This window comes from Hippopotamus amphibius, chromosome 1, assembly GCF_030028045.1.
Source record: "Hippopotamus amphibius kiboko isolate mHipAmp2 chromosome 1, mHipAmp2.hap2, whole genome shotgun sequence".
NCBI classification, from domain to species: domain Eukaryota; kingdom Metazoa; phylum Chordata; class Mammalia; order Artiodactyla; family Hippopotamidae; genus Hippopotamus; species Hippopotamus amphibius.
The window spans coordinates 8,803,961-8,822,160 of record NC_080186.1 but is presented as its reverse complement, the minus strand read 5'-3'; the positions used below and the strand labels follow the sequence as shown (position 1 = coordinate 8,822,160).

The following is an 18,200-nucleotide window of genomic DNA, read 5'->3' as shown; positions in this document are numbered from 1 at the left end:
ACAAGAAATACAAGATTTGCAGACAAGATAAGTGACTTTAGCCCTCACCAGCAGGAGACCAGAGACAAGAGGAATTTGCTTCTTGTGGTTGACAGTTTCTAGAATGTCAGACAACACTATAAACTAAAATATGGACTCTTTCCAAATCCCTATAGAAACTGGCTTTTTAAAAACAACATGGGGAAATTCCCTGGTGGTCTAGTGGTTAAGACTCGGTGCTCACTGCTGTGGGCCTGTGGGCTTGGGTTTGGTCCCTGGTGGGGAACTAAGAGTCCACAAGCCACGCGGTGCTGGGGAAAAAAAAAGGAAATAAAAAGAACACAGTAGTGAGAACGTCTGGCTGGAAAGCCCAGTTACCTTGAGTAACTGGAGACTGAGGTCCTGGCTTTGCTGATGCCGGAAACTCAGCCTCTGTGTACCAGGGCCGAATTGAATTTCAGAGACAGAGTTCTAGGTGAAGTAGAAAAGAATAGCTTTAATGCTTTGCCAGGCGAAGGGGGACATAGGCATCATTGCCCTGAACCTGGCCCCCTGCCTCCTCCTGGTGAGTGGCAGCTCCAGCCTCCAGCTGCTTGAGCCCAAAACCTTGCTATCTTTTTTTTTTAACCTTATTTATTTATTTATTTGGCTGTGTTGAGTCTTTGTTGCTGCGGGCGGGCTTTCTCTAGTTGTGGCTAGCAGGGGTTACTCTTTGTTGTGGTGTATAGGCTTTTCATTGCGGTGGCTTCTCTTGCTGTGGAACATGGGCCCTAGGTGCGCAGGCTTCAGTAGTTGCAGCACGTGGGCTCAGTAGTTGTGGCACACAGGCTTAGTTGCTCCATGGCATGTGGGATCTTCCCAGACCAGGGATTGAACCTGCGTCCCCTGCATTGGCAGGCAGATTCTTAACCACTGCGCCACCAGGGAAGTCCTAAACCTTGCGATCTTGATCTCTTTTTCTCCCACATCCAGTCCATGAGTGAAGCCTACCACTCTGCCTTCCAAACAGATGCGAGAGCTGCCGTGTTGGGAGAGGTCATCTCCATCGTGTAGCTGGTCCACCCCGCTTGGCCTGGGACACTTCCTCACCAAGAGAAGAAGAGCCCACACAGCCTTGCCGAGCTCGTCACCTGGTGTGGGAGCATCTCTCCCTGTTTCAGGCGCAGTGTGTGCTCTTTTGTTCTGCTTGAGCGTGTGTCATATGGCGCCCGGCCAACCCCACTGCTCTATCTGCCCTCGTTGGGGAGCGGATGGGGTCCTTCCACTGCACCGAGGGCTGAGCACAAGCAAACTGCCTGTCAGCTGCCAGGAGAGACCCCGGGGGATCAACGCCACCACCGAAGCCCATCTTGCTGTCTCTTCTCAGCGTGAGTCCAGCGCTGTCCATCGGTGCTTGAGTGCTTGGTGTTTCCCGTGGTGCCTCCAATACCAAGTTGCCGTGGGCAGAAGTGCCTGGAGGACTCCCCTGGATTGATAACCGGTGCCTGGTGCTCTGCTTGACATGACCACTTGTCACCACCCCTGCCTCCACCTCTTCATCCAACACTGTCCTTTTAGAACTAAGTCAGACCACGTCCAACTCTGCCCAAAGCCCTCCAGTGGCTGCCATCTCATTCAAGGTCTTTGAAATGACCTTCTGACCCTGCACCATCTGGCCCCTGTCACCTCCCTGACCTCATTCCTTCTTCCCACCCTCAGCTCCAGCAATGCTGGCCTCCTGACGGTGCCAAGCTGGGCAGGTTCCTGCCTGCTCAGGCCTTCCTCCAAGCTGTGCCCTGTCTGGAACTCTCACACCAAATGGAATTGCCCAGGGACAAGGGACATCCCCCCTCCACTGGGACATCCCCAGCACCTACAGCACTGCCCAGCTCCCATCGACTCTTGACTGCGTGTTGAACGAGTGTTAGAAGCTCTCCCTTTTAAGACCTGCTGTGTGGAAAGGGGCAGCCACCCTGATGGCCCTCACTGTTTCCATGTGCCTCTGATGGCCTCTGCTTGCAGGACGGCCCTCGGGCTCCTGGGGCAACCTTGCCTGCATGGTCAGGGAGCCAGAGCAGCCTGAAAGTTTAAGTCACTGTCCCCCAACCCCGGAGTAGCTTTGGCAGACGACCAAGAAAGCCCAGCTCCTCTGTTTTGCACCACGTCACACGCTTCCTTTCAGGGTCTGCTCCTAGGGAGCCCCACCTGAGACAGGAGCCTTCCTCTGCCCCCTCCCCAAAGATCCAGTCAACTTGGGAGTCTGGGACTACCGGAACTGGGGTCTCTGAATATACCATCCCCTCTGCTTGGCACAGGCTCTATTGTCTGTCCCGCAATCTCTCCTCCCCCACCCTGTCTTTTCATTCCTTAATAGAAATCTGACACATTCAGGACCCAGATGCAGGAGCATATACACTGCAAGCCTCCCACGTGCCGGGACCTGGTATAAACAAGAGAATAGGAACTTGAGTTTTAGCCTCCTCTCCCCCACCCAAGGCCACAACCATGAACGTGACACGGGTCCTTCTAGTTGATGCTTTTATATCTTACCGCATATATACCCATGAACAATAAGGTTTGGGTATCGCTGTAAGGTTTTAAAATTCACACTAACGCTCTTATACTGTACGTGCCATTCTGCAACCAAAATTTGGGGGGAACCAACATTGATATAAACAGGTCTGGTTTATTCATCTGAACTGCTGAACAGTACTCCTTAGAATGAACGGACCACGGCTCGTCTGCCCCCGTCTGACAGGGAGGCTGTTTCCCGTTTCCCACAGCTGCAGCCACCCAGCATCCCTCGCCCCTAGAGCATGAGGGGATGTGCTCATTCCCGGAGGCCCATGGTCCTTCTTTCAGGGCTCTCACCTGCTGACAGAGGGCCTCTAATGCCTTTTCCCCCAAGAGCAGGACCTGAGTTCACCCCTGTGGCCCAGGCCCCTCCGCAGCACGTGACAGGCCCTCAGCCTCTTTGGATGGATGGATACAGAAGAATGGGGGGCAGGGGCTGTGCACTAGGCTTTGACCTCTTTGTGATGGGGACAAGCCAGGAAGGCCTGAGAAAGCCCAGGTAGCCGGGGTCCGGTGGTCAATGCCATCCCAGGGGGAGTGGGGTAGGGCCCTGGCCATGGGACCCTTGGAACTTCTGGACAGGTATCCCTGTCTGCTCTGCGGCCAAGACACAGGGTCTGCCAGGAAGAGGCCGCCCCTGGCCTACTGACCCAGCATCATCATGGGCTCAAGGAACAGCCCCACCAACAACTTTGCCATCAGCTAGGAGCCCTCCCGAGGGCCAGGCCCTGTACGTTTCTTCTGCGTCATCCCTCTCTGGGCAGGCATTAGCCCTCCTCCAGCAGACACAGAGGGCACACCACGGCAGAGCAGGATTCAAACCAACACCTGCGTCATCTGAACTCAGAGAAGCGGACGCCCACTTGCCGTACTCAACAGCGCCCTCCTCTGCTGGGGCCTCGGCTGGGCCGGAGCTGAGCACAGGGAAGGCCCAGCTGGTCCTGAGCCCGTTTCCTCCTGCCCCAAGAGAATGGGCACCTAAGGCCCGCTGCCCTGGGGATTCGCAGGAGACATCTTCCCAGGAATGGCAAGTCCAGGCTCCAGCCCTGACGCGAGATTAAACGTGGCTCAAAACACACTCAGCTCCACAATTCCTCGAACTTTAATGCCATGGCTCTGAGAAGGGTGGCTGGAGGCTGTGATGGGTCTCTTGGGCTGCACACACCTCCAGCCTCCAGAACCGGGGTCCCAGGCACCAAGTGACCAGGCAGTGAGAAGCCGGGGATCCTCACCGCCGTGCTCCCCGGGCCGGGAGTGACCCGAAGCTCTCAGAGCTCCTGTGGGAGGGCTCGGCCAACTTCAGGAGAGGCCCAGGGTGCATCAGTGGCCCTGAGAGGACTGACCCTGCCAGGCTCAGGCATGGCTCGGCCTGGGGCCTGCACAGAGCAGCTAAGGGTGGAGGCTGACAAAAGCGACCACAGTTCCCAGCCTGGGACCAGTGGGATACCTGGAAGGGAGGAGAGGCCTTGAGGTGTTAGGGACAGGTGTGCCTCTCAGGGCACTTGATTCAGGCAACCCCTGGGACGGGGAACCGGAGGACACATCCCATGCTAGTTCTGAGAAGGGGGGGGTCGGGTGCACCCCTACGATGACGTCCAAGGCACAAAGAAGGTGATGCATCCCTCCCGCTGGCCCCACAGTTTGTCACACTGGCCCCTGGGCTGTGGCCAGGTGTGGCAGGGCTGGCTTCAGTATCCTCGGGGGACGTAAGCCCTGTTCTCTAGGTCGGCAGGCGCCTCAGAAGAGTCAATCGTCTGGTAGGCGCTGTGATCCTGTGAAGATCCAAGGAAACCTAAGGGGCAGGGGAGATGGAGGGAAAGAGAAAATGATAGGTGAGGACTCAGGACATTCCAGAAGGCCAAACCCACATCCCCCAACCCCTCGACCAGAAAGGCCAGAGCTGGGCACCCCGGCCCCCCGGACAGCGACAGTGGCAGCGGCCTCATGCACCGAGTCTTTGGCATATGTTATTTATTCAATCCTCCTGTAACCCTACTTTACAGATGTTCTTATTGTCCCCACTTTACAGATGGGGAAACTGAGGGTCAAAGAGATAAACTGACTCGCCTGAGATTATAATGCTTGAAGCAAAGGACGCTAGGATTCAAACCTAGGCAGCATGACCCCAAAGACAGGGCTCTTCGCCACTGCGCCTCGGTGCGCCCCTGGGCAGAACGTGCTCAGGCATCTGGCCGAGGGATGCCCAGCCCTGGACCCACGGGCTCCCCTCCAGCTCCTCTGTATCCAGAAGGCCCTAGGGCCCGCCCAGCTGCAGACCCCAGAGGGTGCAAGATAGGCTGTAGGGCCCTCAGTGCCACACCCTTCACTCCCATCTGCAGTCTGCACATCTGTCCTGTGCTCCTGAACAAGCCCCAAGGGCCCTGGGCCTCAGTTTCCTCATCTGTCACCTAACAGAGGAACGTCACTGGCTCCTCCCCGCCCTGGGACAGGTCTGGGCGGTGCTGAGGTTGCCCAGGGTCGGCGGCGCCTGCCCTCAGCCCAGATGCTCCCCCAGTGGGTCATGGGCCATGGCCACTCTGGGCTTCTCTTCTCCGAAGAGAAAAGGAGAAGACCACATCTCTCCCCACCTCTCTCTCAGAGAGAGAGAAAGGAAATGAGAATGTGTGGCAGAGGGGGCAGGGGGAGGACTGCCACGCGAAGGGGTACAGCTCAGAGAGGCCGTGGGAGGGCACAGTGGGGCGAGGCTAAGGGAAAGCGCCTGCAGTTCAGTGCGGGCTTCGGCCGGGGCTCCCACGGCTCGGGCCAGCACCGCCTCTCCCTTGGCCACCCAGACCCCATTTGTGGCAGGAGAGGGGGGGTCCAGGGATGGCGCTGGGGAGGAGCTGAGAGGGGAAGCTGGCCCTGCAGGTGCCTACAAGCCTTGGGCTGCCTGGGGCACTCGATCACGCCCCCAGCTGCACCCATGTTTGAGCTGAGAGGGGAACCTGGTGCCAGGGAGAGGTCATACCAGCGGGGGATGGCCGGGGGAATCCTGGGCTCCTGCAGCAGAGACCAGAAACTTGCACACCTTCGAGCCTGGTGCCCAGAGCCCACACCGACCCCCGCCCTGCACCTTGAGCCCCCATCTCGGGAGGCCAGGTCGGCTCCCTGGGGCAGGGGCTGAGTGGTGGGCAAAACGGAGACCTAGGGGAGAGGGGGAGATGGCAGTCCGAGCACCTGGGCCGGCGTGCGGGGAGGCAGGGAGCTGGCTGGAGGCGCTGGCCTCACCGATGCAGAGCAGGCGCTCACCCCCGCGCTCCCGGTACATGTGGTAGACGAAGAAGCAGGAGACTGGCTTGAGCAGGAGGCTGAGGATGGCCATGCCAGCGCTGAAGCGCCCCGTGTCCGTGAGGCTGGCCCCCGGGTAGAAGATGCCGATGTAGATGATGTCCAGGAAGATGGTGACCACCAAGCCACCCAGAAACTGCAAGACAGGCCGGGCGCAGGGCCCAGGGGTCACCGCATGTCAGCGGGGTTTACGGGCGCACTGTCGCCCTGCCCCAGCCCCCTCGCTCTCCCACCACACAGACTGGACGCTCCATGTGGGCCCTACTGTGTCCTTGGGGTTTGCTGGAAAACAGACCAAGCCAGCAGGCAGGACTCTGTGGATGAGACGCCCGACTGGGGGCTGGGGGCCGGGAGCAGGGATGCGGGGCCAGAGTCCCTCCCCCCACCTCCTCTCATCCTGAGCCCACGACAAGGTACAAGACTTGGGTCCAGATTCTCTGAGATGGAAGGTCCCTTGGAATTCACTCGCTCCATCTCCACCACCAAAGAAATCCCTTCTCAGCCATTCTGAGAGGCCAGTGCTGGCACTCACAGCCACTTGGGTCTAAGCAGGTGTCAGGAAACTCCCCCATGGGACAGTTCAGCTGGACTGTGTCCACTCTGACCTCACAGAGCGGTGGCGTTCCCTCTTCACAGGCCTCCCAGCCACATCCCTCCCTACCAGGAGGGCCCTAGAGGTGGGTCACTGGCACACGCCCTGCTGCCCCCAGGGAGCGGCCAGTCTGGGGCCCTGGTGGGAGCCCACCCCATGCCTCTCCAGGGGGAAAAATGAGCAGATGCCGGGCTCTCGGCCAGGCAGGCAGAGAAACTGGCCGGGCTAGTGAAGATACACGTGGACTGGTAGCCTGGGTGTGCTTACTTACAAGGCTCTAGAAAATGGAAAATGGGGGGTGGGGGGGCGAGGGAAGAAGGGAGAGAAGATGGGACAGGTGAAGGGGAAGACGGAGCCCGGCCCACGATCACCCGGAAGCCAGTGCCCCCGCGGCTCCCCCAGCTCACCATACTTATGGCATCGATGGAGTCCCGCTGCGCGACAGCCCACACGCCCAGGGCCAGGATGGTGAAGTTGGCCCAGGCATAGGCGCCCTGGAACACGAGGCAGCTCCTGCGGGAGGAGGCACCTGAGTCAGGTCAGGAGGTGGCCGCCCCACAGGTGCCCACCCCTCCCACAGGTCACCTCCTAAGGCTCCCAGGTCTCAGGGCCCCTATGATCAGAGGCCACAGTCTATGGCCTTGTTCCTTCCCGCCCACCGTACTCCAGAAATGTCAGCGCATCCCATCGGCTCTGCCTCCCAGACGGATCTGGAATCTGGCCACGTCCCTCCAGGTCCAAACCATCATCCTCTCCCACTGGCACTGATGGCCACGGCCTCTCCCCATTGGTCTCCTTACTTCCCTTCCTGCCCCCTTATGGCCATTCTATAAATAGCAACAGTAAGGGAAATCAGGGGATATCACACCTCTGCTAAAAGTCCTCCAGCAATTTTCTTGGAATAAAATTCAGACTCTTGACCACGGCCTATGGGGCCCTGTGAGATCTGGTGCTACAGCCCTGCCTATACCTCCCATTCGTTGGCGCTACCTGAACACTTGATCTCTTTTTGTCATTTTAGTCTCACCTCAGCTGTTAACTCTGAGACTCCTTTCCTGACTGCCCAATTTTAAGCACCACCTCACCACTTTCTAACACAATGCCCTCCTTCTTTTATTTTGTAGTGTATTGCTACTAACTGAACTGTTTGTCAACTCAAAGAAAATAACAGTTAACCCAGAACCCTTACTAGTACCTGGCGCAGTTATAAATGCTTTAAATTAGCTCATTTATGTGCATTTGTACTAACAACTCGAGGAAGGAGGCACTATTGTTATCCTCATTTTACTGATGAGGCGACTGAGGCCCAGAGAGGTCAAGTAACTTGCCCAAGGTCACACAGCTGCTAAGTGGAAGAGCTGGGATTTAAACCCAGGCAGTCTGGCTCAAGAGGCCATGCTCTTAACCACCATATTCACTCGGCATGGATGGCCCCAGCACGCAGTGGGGTGCTTCTTACATTTAAATGACATCCCCTGAAGTGCACCATACAGAAAACATGTGCAAAGCAGTTAAGTGTAGGGCACAACAAGGCTTACCTGGAGTAAGGCATCTCAGTTTTTGGTTTTGAGAAAGCAGGTGCTAGGGCCCCAGCCCAGCCTCCCCAACTCAGAATCCCGGGGAGTATGACTGAGAAATCTGGATTCTGACTCTGCTCCCTGAGCTCATCAACAATGGTTACCACTGTTCCCATTACTCACACCTGTTCACATGTGCACTGCACTTCCACGTCTGCAAAACGCACACATCTCCCAGAAACCTCCCCACAAACTCAACAGATGTAGCAGATGGTAATGGGGAAAATCAGTCCTGAGGTCCTCAGGCCTCCCTCATGCAGGCCTGGGCAGTGTCTGGTGAGCAGAGCACTGCCATGCTTCTCCCTCCCAACTCCTGGGGGGCGTGCATCCTTGTACCCATTTTACAGATGGAAACCCACGTCCCAAGAAGTGGAGTCACTTGGTCAAGGTGACCCGCTGGAACATAGCAGAGCCAGGACCTGACCAGGGTGGGTCTGGATCCTAAGTCTGCCATCTCTGGGCAGGGGATGTGAAGTGAGAGTGAGGGTCCACCCCTAAGTGAGTCACCTCACCCCTGGGTCTCGGGTTCATCATGCGTCTACTTGCTGAGCTGCTGAGCTAACCCCCAGAAGGCACCCAACCCAGCAGCTGGCCCCTGGATACCCTTAATAAACATAATTATTACAGTTTCAGAAGTCATGCTTTCACCTTCCGATGCCCTTGCAGGATAAGTGGGAAGGTCAGTAATGTTCTCACTTTACAGGTGAGAAAATGGCTCAAGGGCTTTAAGTGACTCACCCAAGGTCACAGACACACAGAGCTCTACCTGACATCCATCCCAGCATGGTGTGAGAGGCCAGCCCCCAGGTTTCAGCACCTCAGACCCCCCAGATGCAAAGGCTTTGGGGAGCAACCAGAGTGGTGACAAGCCCTGAAGGGCTCAAGCAGTGCCTGGAGGAAGGTCTGAGCTGTCAGTATTGCCCTAGGTTGCTGTCTCCCTGAGGATGAGGGCTTGAAGCTCCTAGGGCAGTGATGTCAAAGGCCTCTGGGTACCACCTGTCCCTCCAACATCCTTGGGATGTGGGGAGCTTCCTGATGATGCTCTTGACAAAAGTGCTATTTAGTCTTGGAACGGGCCAGGAGATGTGGACCAGGCCTGTGAGACACGTGGATGCAGACCCAGGACACACATGGACAAGACCCCAGGGAGACACGTGGACCCAGATCCTAGGAGACAGGTGGACACAGAATGGGACACCCACAGAATCACTCACCAGGTCGTCAGCAGCCAGTGAACCAGGAGGATCGCCTGTGGTACAAAGAAAGAGAGGGTGGGGTGGAAAAGAGATCTGTGAATATGATCACCATGGTGGTAGGGGTTGGGCAGCAAAACTTTTGGAACCAAAAACACCAGAAGCCCCTGCCTAGCACCTAAGACAGCTTCAGCAATGTCTGCTAAAAAGAAACACCAGCAACAGTCAGTGGCCCAGGGGTAGAGAAGGAGGAAGATCATGGACCAGGCCAGGGGATGCTGTCACGTCATCCCTCCCCACTCCCTCGGGGCAGCTAACACCCACACCCCTTCCTGCTTCCAAAGGCTGGAGGCTCCTTTGGGGAACCTGTGAAACTGCTCTGGAATCAGAGGAGGGCTTGATGGGAAATGGTGGTTGGGGAAGGGAGCTCAAACAAGGTTGATTTCTTAGGACACTGGAGTTGGGATGCCGTGTGGGGCCGAGGGGATGCTGGGTGCATCCAAGAATGGAAGAGCAGCCCGGTGACAGAAGACCAGAGGGGAGAGGTGGGCCTTGAGGGCCTCGACAAGTAGCAAGGATTTCATCCCAAGTGCGCTGACGGAAGTCGCCAGAAGCTTCTGCAGGAGGGTAACGTTATGATTTATGTTCAGGAATCTCTCTGCCTCTTTTCTGGAGTTCTGCACTATCCCACCCTTTTTATTGGTCCATATGTCCTGCCAATGCAGGGGACATGGGTTCAATCCCTGGTCCGGGAAGATCCCACATGCTGCGGAGCAACTAAGCCCGTGTGCCACAACTACTGAGCCCACGCGCTCTAGGGCCCGCACTCCGCAACAAGAGAAGCCACTGCAGTGAGAAGCCTGTGCACTGCAACAAAGAGTAGCCCCTGCTCGCCCCAACTAGAGAAAGCCCGCGTGTAGCAACGAAGACCCAACACAGCCAAAAAATGGATGGACAGATAGATAAGAAGGAAGGAGCAGATGCTACAGGAGGGCAGGGCAGCTGCCAGCTATGGCTTCTGAAGAAGCAGGGAATTCAGAGCTGGTGCTAAAGGGGATGCAGGGACCAGCCAGGCAAGGGGAAGGAGAGCAGGGTGTTCCAGAGCAGACGCCCCAGGAGCACAAGCAGGGATGCAGGACCCAGAGCTCCGAGGAGGGGGAGGGCTGGGCCAGGGCTGATGCTGAGACTGCAGCAGGCCAGGAGCCCCGAGTCGGGAGCTTCGGTGGGGCCTGGTGGTCCACAGGGGCCCTTGAGGGAGTTTGCTCCAGGCACTGAGGGTCCAGCTGGAAGGGGGATGCCAAGAGCCGGGGGCAGGGGTGGCATGCCGGGCCCAGGAAGCAAGGGCGGACGTGGCCAGGACTGCAGTGAAAGGCCCAGGTTTCTCGTCTGGTGCAAGGGGGTAAGGGGAGGGTGCCATCTGCAGCAAGGAACTCTGGCTGCATTTCTAGGAGAGTTATCATCTATGGTACACCTGCCATGTGCCAGGCACTAGCCCAAGGCCCCACATGACCGTCACTGACAGCAAAACTTGAATTACATTGTAAGTCCGACTCCGGAACCAGGGCTCCCCGCCTTCATGCTGAAGGCACAACCTTCAGCCGAGAGGAGCTATTTGGGCTTGGGACAGACGTGGACGTTTTTCACGTGGGGAGGTGGGGGGCAGGTGAAATCCGGGGCAGATGCCTGGGATACTCCATCTTCACCCCCAGTGCTCAGTGAAGTGAGCCAAATCCACAGTGTGGTCCACAGCCCTCCCCCGCTCCCCAAAGAATTCCTCTTCCAGCTGCAGGGAACTAGGAGAATAGTTCTGTAAGGACCGATACACCTCACTTTACAGAGGTCTTTAGACTCCGAAAAAACTGAGTCTACATCACAGAGGCTGGCTCTGGAAGGCTTCTTCGCTGCCGCCTACCTTTGTTTATCACCAAGCGCTTCCCATGCGTCAGGCACTATTCTGAGAATTTTCTGCATATGAACACATTTCTTATAATCCTCTGAAGAACTATTTCCCCCATTTTACAGTTGAGAAAACCGAGGCTCAGAGGTAAGTAACTTGCCCCAGGTCGCACAGCAGAGCCAGGATTCAAGCTCAACTTAGCCAGATGTCATCTGACCCAGGGCCTGGGTGGACATGCCCTCCCATTACAAAGATGGGGCAACCGAGGCAGAGAAGGCCTAGTCTTCCAAGGGTTTCTTCTCCCAGGGGCTGAAGAGGAGTGATCACATAGCACTAAGTTTCTTAAACATGTACAGTTTAAGCTGGCACCACTGGCCTCCACCCCCAAAAGTGAGCTGGGGGCTTCCCTGCTGGCGCAGTGGTTAAGACTCTCCTTGCCAATGCAGAGGATATGGGTTTGAGCCCTGGTCCGGGAAGATCCCACATGCCACAGAGCAACTAAGCCCGTGGGCCACAACTACTGAGCCTGAACTCTAGAGCCCTTGAGTCACAACTATTTTTTTTTCGTTATTTATTTTGTTTACTTATAGCTAATGATCATTTTAAATACAAAACACTAATACACACAGTGGCTTCACTTAATAGCCCCAATTATGTTTCCTTAGTTCTTCAAGTCTCCTTTAAGTATCGAGCCACAACCACTGAGCCCACGTGCCACAACTACTGAAGCCTGCCCGCCTAGAGCCCGTGTTCCACAACAAGAGAAGCCACGGCACTGATAAGCCCACACACTGCAAAGAGTAGCCCCTGCTCGTCGCAACTAGAGGAAGCCTGTGTGCAGCAACGAAGACCCAACGCAGCCAATAAATACATTTATTAAAAAAAAAAAAAAGGTGAGCTGGGCAGATGCAGTGCTGGCCTCCCTCCCATAACTGATAACTGACACCTGAGGGGGCGGGGAACACCCACTAACCAGACCATCACCTTAGGAGTGTGGGGTCCAGTGAGACAGCCCCGCAGTGAAGGAAGTTACAGCAAAGGACAAGGAATCTCATTCTGCATTGGGGTTGGGGGGAGGGGAATGCTTAGGAGGCTTCTCTGAGGGATGACATTTCGGCCAAGATGAAGGGGGTGAGCAGCGGTTAACCAGGGGCAGAGGGGAAAGAAGAGCATTTCAAGCAGAAGGGACAGCACCTGCAAAGCCTCTGTCACAGAAGGGAGCATGGAACATTCTGGAAATGGAAAAGAAGCCAATGCGGCTGGAGTGGAGGAGGAGAGTGGAGAAGCGACAGGAAGCTGAGGGGCAGGGGGTGGGGGGAGGCAGGGTTGGGCCTGGAGGGTGTAGGGGGAATTCTGATCTTTATCTTAAGAGCAAAACACTGTCCCCTGTCCAACAGGAAACCCTGCCCACAGAGGGGAAGGGACCAGCCAGAGGCCACGGGAGGTGGCCAGCCACGGTGGTCCTGGTGTTGCGTCTTTAACTAAGACAAGACACCAAGGAAGGAGCCACAGGGGAGGACAGCTCACATCACCACTCCCCTTCCGAAAATCAACAATGTATCCTTCCTGCCCTTGACTCTTATTTCAAAATACAGTCTTCATTTCCAAGTGCTCTGGTTCCCACCTCTAGACTGTGCACACAGCAGGTCTTTAATAAAGGGATGCTCTTGGCCTGCAGAGCCTGGCTTTATTATGGTAAAAGGAAAGCCTGAGACACAGAGAAGCCTGTGGGGAAACCACTCTGTATAACCTATGGGATAAAGGTTTTCCTGGACCTGGAAAAGCCTATAATACAGAGTGAGCACCTGCTAAGGTCCAAAACTAGACCCTCTGTTTTGGGAAGAAAAGACTATAACCTGGAAGTCCTGCAGATCTTTAGCAGACACACATCCCCTCGGTGTGACATCAGTTTTGTTTTCTAAATATTTAGGAAAAGAGGAACCAGTGGAACACTTCTCTTTAGCCCAGGGAAAAGAAACCCATGAAGACTAAGCCTCCTCTGCCTCAGTTTCCCCATCTTCCCTATGGGGGAGGGGAACACCCACCCAGGCCCACAGGGGTCTAACGTGCAAGAAAGCTCCAACAAGAAACCCAGCCAAGAAGCTAAAAAAGAGTGGATATATGTACATGTATAACTGATACACTTTGCTGAAACTAACACAACATTGCAAATCAACCATATGCCAATAAAAATAAAAAGAAAGAAAAAGAAACCCAGCCAAGCGGGCCCTGCCCTTCCTGACAGCCATCATCTCAGCACAAAAGAACAGTCTGCTGGCTCTGGGGGAGGTTTCTGGTAACCAAGGGGATACTGGGGATTCGCAGGTACTGCCATAGAGAATGGTGGAGCGAGGGGCCTGAGACTGTGCCTGGACAGCCTGACCTTCCCGGCTGGGCCAGAGGGAACGGGAGACTGGAGTTCCTGGACTCTTCCTATAGCGCTCAGCCCAGGGGGGCTGCCCGTTTCCTTCCCAGCCAGTGTCTGATGTGTCAGAAGATCGGGGGAGGGCTGATGGGCCAAGGCAGCAGGGGCTCGTAGGATGCTGGACTGGTACAGCAGGAGACCTGGATTCTGGTCCAGGGGCCATGTCCCTTTGTGTCTGAGCCCTGGGTTCCTCCCCTGTGGAACAGAGGCAGCACCCATCACCCAAGTGTCCCACAGGGGAGCCTAAGCCTCAGAGAGACAGGCACCTGATGGTCACTGGATGTATCCACTTACTAACTGTAGGCACCCGTGTGGAACAGGCATCCCGAAACAGCATCAACCACAGCAACTCCTGCTACTGATGAAGAGCTGCCTGCCACGTGTCTACACTGCCCTGAACACTTGGCGCAGGTCATCTTTGCAACTGTATGTGGGAGAGTTTTTTTATTTTAATTAATTCATTTATTAATTTATTTATTGGCTGTGTTGGGTCTTTGTTGCTGCACTTGGGCTTTCTCTAGTTGCGGTGAGTGGGGGCTACTCTTTGTTGCAGTGCACAGGCTTCTCATAGTTGTCGCTTCTCTTGTTGTGGAGCATGGGCTCTAGGTGCGTGGGTTTCAGTAGTTGTGGCTCACGGGCTCTAAAGCGCAGGCTCAGTAGTTGTGGCGCACGGGCTTTGTTCCTCCGTAGCATGTGGGATCTTCCTGGAGCAGTGATGGAACCCGTGTCCCCTGCATAGGCAGGTGGATTCTTAACCACTGTGCCACCAGGGAAGTCCTTGTATGTGGCAGAGTTTTAATCCTGTTCTACTTTAGAAGAAACTGAGGCTGTGAGAAATTAATTGGCCTAAACGGTAATGCTTATAAACAAGAAAGCCCAGATGCAAATCACAGAATCCATCTACCTGGTCTGAGTTTCTCTGCTAATAAAAATGTGACGGCTTCCCTGGTGGTGCAGTGGTTAAGAATCTGCCTGGCCATGCAGGGTACATGGGTTCTAGCCCTGGTCCGGGAAGATCCCACATGCTGCGGAGCAGCTAAGTCAGTGCACCACGTCAGTGCACCACAATTACTGAGCCTGCGCTCTAGAGCCCGAGAGCCACAACTATTGAGCCCACGTGCCACAACTACTGAAGCCTGTGCACCTAGAGCCCATGCTCTGCAATGAGAAGCCATCGCAATAAGAAGCCTGAGCGCTGCAATGAAGAGTAGCCTCCGCTCTCCGCAATTACAGAAAGCCCACTGGCAGCAATGAAGACACAATGCAGCCAATAAATAAAAAATAAAATAATAAAAAGAATGTGATGCTACACCACCTCCTGGACCGCTAGATCCTCCTCTCATCAGCCAAGAAAGTGGGGCCTAATTTTATGCTCTTTTATGGTGTGGAAACTGATACTCAGAGGGGTTAAGAAATCTGCTCCAGGTCACACAGCTAGTAAGCAGCAAAGCCTGGCCTTGGACGGAAGTCTGTCTGGCCCCAAAGCCTGTATGCTATCCACTGTGCTACAGCCAGGGAAGTCCCAGGAAAAAGATAGTCTGTATATTAATCTGTATGGAAAGAATTCCCTGGTGGTCCAGTGGTTAGGACTCAGGGCTTTCACTGCCAAGGGCAAGGGTTCAGTCCCTGGTCGGGGAACTAAGATCCCGCATGCCGTGCGGTGTGGCCAAAAAACAAAAACAACCTAGAATATATTTTCCTGGCCCTGTGCAGACACTCGGTGGCTTGCTGTATGAGGTAGCAAGATCCCCAAGCACCCCCGAGGGCTGAGGCTGGGGGCAGCAGTCAGGGCTGTCGGCGAGGGAGGCAGAGGCGGGCAGTGGTTAACCATGTGGTCACCTGAGCTTTAGGAACTGCTGTCTGCTCTTCTGTAAAGTGGGGACAATAATGCCTCTCGGGGGTGCTGTGTGGCTGCAGAGAGGTGAGGGATGTGTGAAACACTCAGTGCAGTGCCAGCCAGGTGGTCAGCGCCTCAGACGTGGCCATCCTCGTTACTATTCATACAGTCAGCTTCCAGACTTCACAACCCCCTGTACCCTCCTCCCAAGGGCCTTTTCTCCCAAGACCTCATGAACCCAAGTCTAGTGCTTTCTAAGCTTGTCACGGTGACATTCCTCCAGCTCAGAACCTGCCGCACGGGTGGGAGTGGGTTAGGGACTGCCCAGAGGGCCTGGGGCAGCTGCTTCTGCTCCCCTGGCACCACTGCTCACTCTAGCTGGGCTGGGCACAAGCAGGCATTGAGCCAATGCCCAAGGAATGTGTGAAATGAGGAAGAGGGTAGGGCAGGGCCACAGGGGTACATTTTCCCAGCTTCCAAAGGGCTCTGAGCTCGGAACATCGCACTTGGATGGCACTGAACAAGGAGCGACAGCTCTCTCCACAGGGTGGCCAGATTTAACAATGACAAAAACACAGAACACCCAGTTAATTTTTAATTTCAGATAATGAATGATTTGCTAGAATGTCCGAAAGACTGCCTGGGATATACTCATACTAACAAATTATTCATTGTTGCTCTGAAATTCAAATTCAACTGGATGTCTTGCATGTTACCTGGCAACCCTAGCCGCTCAGGACCTCCGGGCACTTACTTGTTTCTGACTGGTAGCCGCTAAGACCCTTGCAGACATGCTGCTCCATTTCCCAAGTCAAGGGAAGGACCAGCCGTTTAATTCTGGGCACTGAAAGCCAGCACAGCTCACACCTGTGGTCATGTGTGGCCTGCAAGACTCACAAAGTTACTCCCAAAAAAGCCCCAAATGGACTAAGCCCTCCCAGTGGACATAAACTGTCAAGGCCAGAAGTCAGCCCTAACTAATTGGTGGCCAGGAAAAGGATACAGCTTTGAAGTCTGACCCTGATGGGTTCCAATCCTGACTCTGCCACTTCACCTCTGTGGGACCTTGGCAAGTTACTTACCTGGCCTGAGCCGAAGTCTGCTCATCTGTAAAGATCTCAGAAGGTTGATGTGATTAAATAAATAACCTGGCACACCAGAGGTGCCCCGAGAATGAGGGCTCTCTCCCCTCTCAACTCCTGCAGCTCTGTCCCTCACCTCATTCCCCCTTAGCAATTATTTTAGGCAAATCTCTAATCAGAGAAAAGGCGTTCGACATTAACTCCACATGGCCTAGAACAGAGCAGTATTGACACCAAAAAACCTCAGTTGCCCTCATGTAAATTTCTTTCCAGCTAAATCTTCAATCCAAGCCCATTCCCTTGTTTCCGCTATCTCTGCCCCCAGCCGTTGACTGGACCCTTTGGGGAGGTTCGCTGAAGCAAGTATTAAGGAAAGAATCAAGCGAAGTCTGTCCATGAGAAGTCACAGCACAGACCATGCCTAGTAATCCAAATACGGATGATGTACTGTCCGCTAGTCATCTCTCTCTCAGATTCCTTTAGGACCAGACACCACGGGTGCCAAATGCTTAGTCTCGCATGAGACTGGGAACAGTCTCAGAGAAAACTGCACCAAGACCCAAAATGGCAGGTTTGGTCGAAGGTTCACACCTTCCTGACCAAAGCTAAAGGCTTCAGCCTCTCCGTGGCAAACACAGCCAAGAAGCACTGAGCTTGGTGGGGGTGGCAGGAGAAAAAGAAGAACAGCCGCTGGCATCCTGACAGCTGAGGACACGACTCAGGAAATGAAGACACCCCAGGAAGCTCTAGTGTTTCCCTAAGCGCGCAAAGTTGGGGTTTTCTGCTTTTAAGTAACTTCTACTGGTTGTCTGTGTTGCTTACGAAATAAAGACCTTGAATTTACAAACTTTGAAAAACCACTTGTCTGGGAGCATCTGATTTCCTGAAAACTTCATCTGCCAAACACAGAAAGCTACCAGAGCTGTGCTGGGGGTCCAGGGGAGAGGTTGAGCCCCTCTCTCGGTGGAGGGGAGGTGTCCCGCCTCGGGCTCTCGGGGTGGGGGAGGGGGCTCCCCTCCCCCTCTCCCCCGCGCCTTCCTCTTTCTCCAGGGGAACTCTGACCGTGCAGGCCAAAGCGAGCCTCAGGGGCCCAGCGCTCCCGGCTGGACCGATCTGAACTCCGGGAAGAGGCGGCCTCTTCCCTCCCTTTCCTCCAGTTTCCTGTCGCTCTTCCCCGCTGGCCCTCGCGATCCCTCTCTCTGCTATGATCCATCCGCCACCTCCTTCTCACCTGGGCTCTGTACGCTCCCTTTCTCCTCACCACCCCTCTTTCCCCAAACTCTCGGTCCTCTCACCTCTAAATTCGTACTTTAAAAGCGCAAACGCCCAACAAGCTCCGGGAGACCCGCCCCGCGCCCGCCCCGCCCATCGCCACCTTCAGGTTCACGGCGGGCAGCTCCATGCTGACCGAGCCGGAGGGCACCTGCGCGACAACCGCTGGGGCTCCGGGTCTCCGAACTCGGCAAACAAACTTCCCCGACCCCGCCCCTCCCGCTGCCCCAGCTCCAACCCCAACTGGGCTGGCGGGGGCGGGGGGGGGGGTGCCCACGTGAGTCGGGTCACGTGACTGCTGCCCGGTTGCTAGGAGACGGCGTCGGGTGTTCCGGCCTTCTTCTCGCGGCTGCCCCCGTAGTTCAGAGGGGCGGCTGAAGAATACCCAGATTCGTGTCGAAAAGGGCACGATATCTCGCCGACTTAAAATCCCAGCAGGTGAGCTGATGGGACCACCTGCAGCCAGGAGAACTTGGGGGAACGTCCGGGGACAAACGGCAGGTGT

The 18,200-nt window shown here is 55.4% G+C and overlaps 1 protein-coding gene across 3 annotated transcripts; it reads right to left on the bottom strand.

The window, feature by feature from the left end:
• Positions 1–2,632: 2,632 nt before the first annotated feature.
• AGTRAP (angiotensin II receptor associated protein) lies at positions 2,633–17,928 on the bottom strand. Of its 3 annotated transcripts, none has more exons than XM_057708068.1 (5): positions 17,799–17,928; positions 9,204–9,238; positions 6,820–6,925; positions 5,761–5,956; positions 2,633–4,324 (listed from the first exon to the last, which is right to left on the bottom strand). In XM_057708068.1, the coding sequence occupies exons 1-5, from the start codon at positions 17,823–17,825 to the stop codon at positions 4,221–4,223; spliced, it is 468 nt and encodes a 155-aa protein (XP_057564051.1). In that variant the 5' UTR covers positions 17,826–17,928; the 3' UTR covers positions 2,633–4,220. The 3 variants fall into 3 exon arrangements, with proteins under 3 accessions (XP_057564051.1, XP_057564059.1, XP_057564043.1); XM_057708076.1 differs by having other exon boundaries at positions 5,782–5,956; XM_057708060.1 differs by having other exon boundaries at positions 2,634–4,324; positions 5,710–5,956.
• Positions 17,929–18,200: the final 272 nt, after the last annotated feature.

Excerpts from the sequence above, each read along its gene's own strand:
- AGTRAP (XM_057708060.1), bottom strand. The coding sequence starts at position 17,825 with ATGGAGCTGCCCGCCGTGAACCTGAAG. Across the intron at positions 6,926-9,203 it reads CACTGGCTGCTGACGACCTG|GAGCTGCCTCGTGTTCCAGG; the intron begins GTGAGTGATTCT and ends CTCCTCCCGCAG. Across the intron at positions 4,325-5,709 it reads CTCCCCGCACGCCGGCCCAG|GTTTCCTTGGATCTTCACAG; the intron begins GTGCTCGGACTG and ends CCTGCCCCTTAG.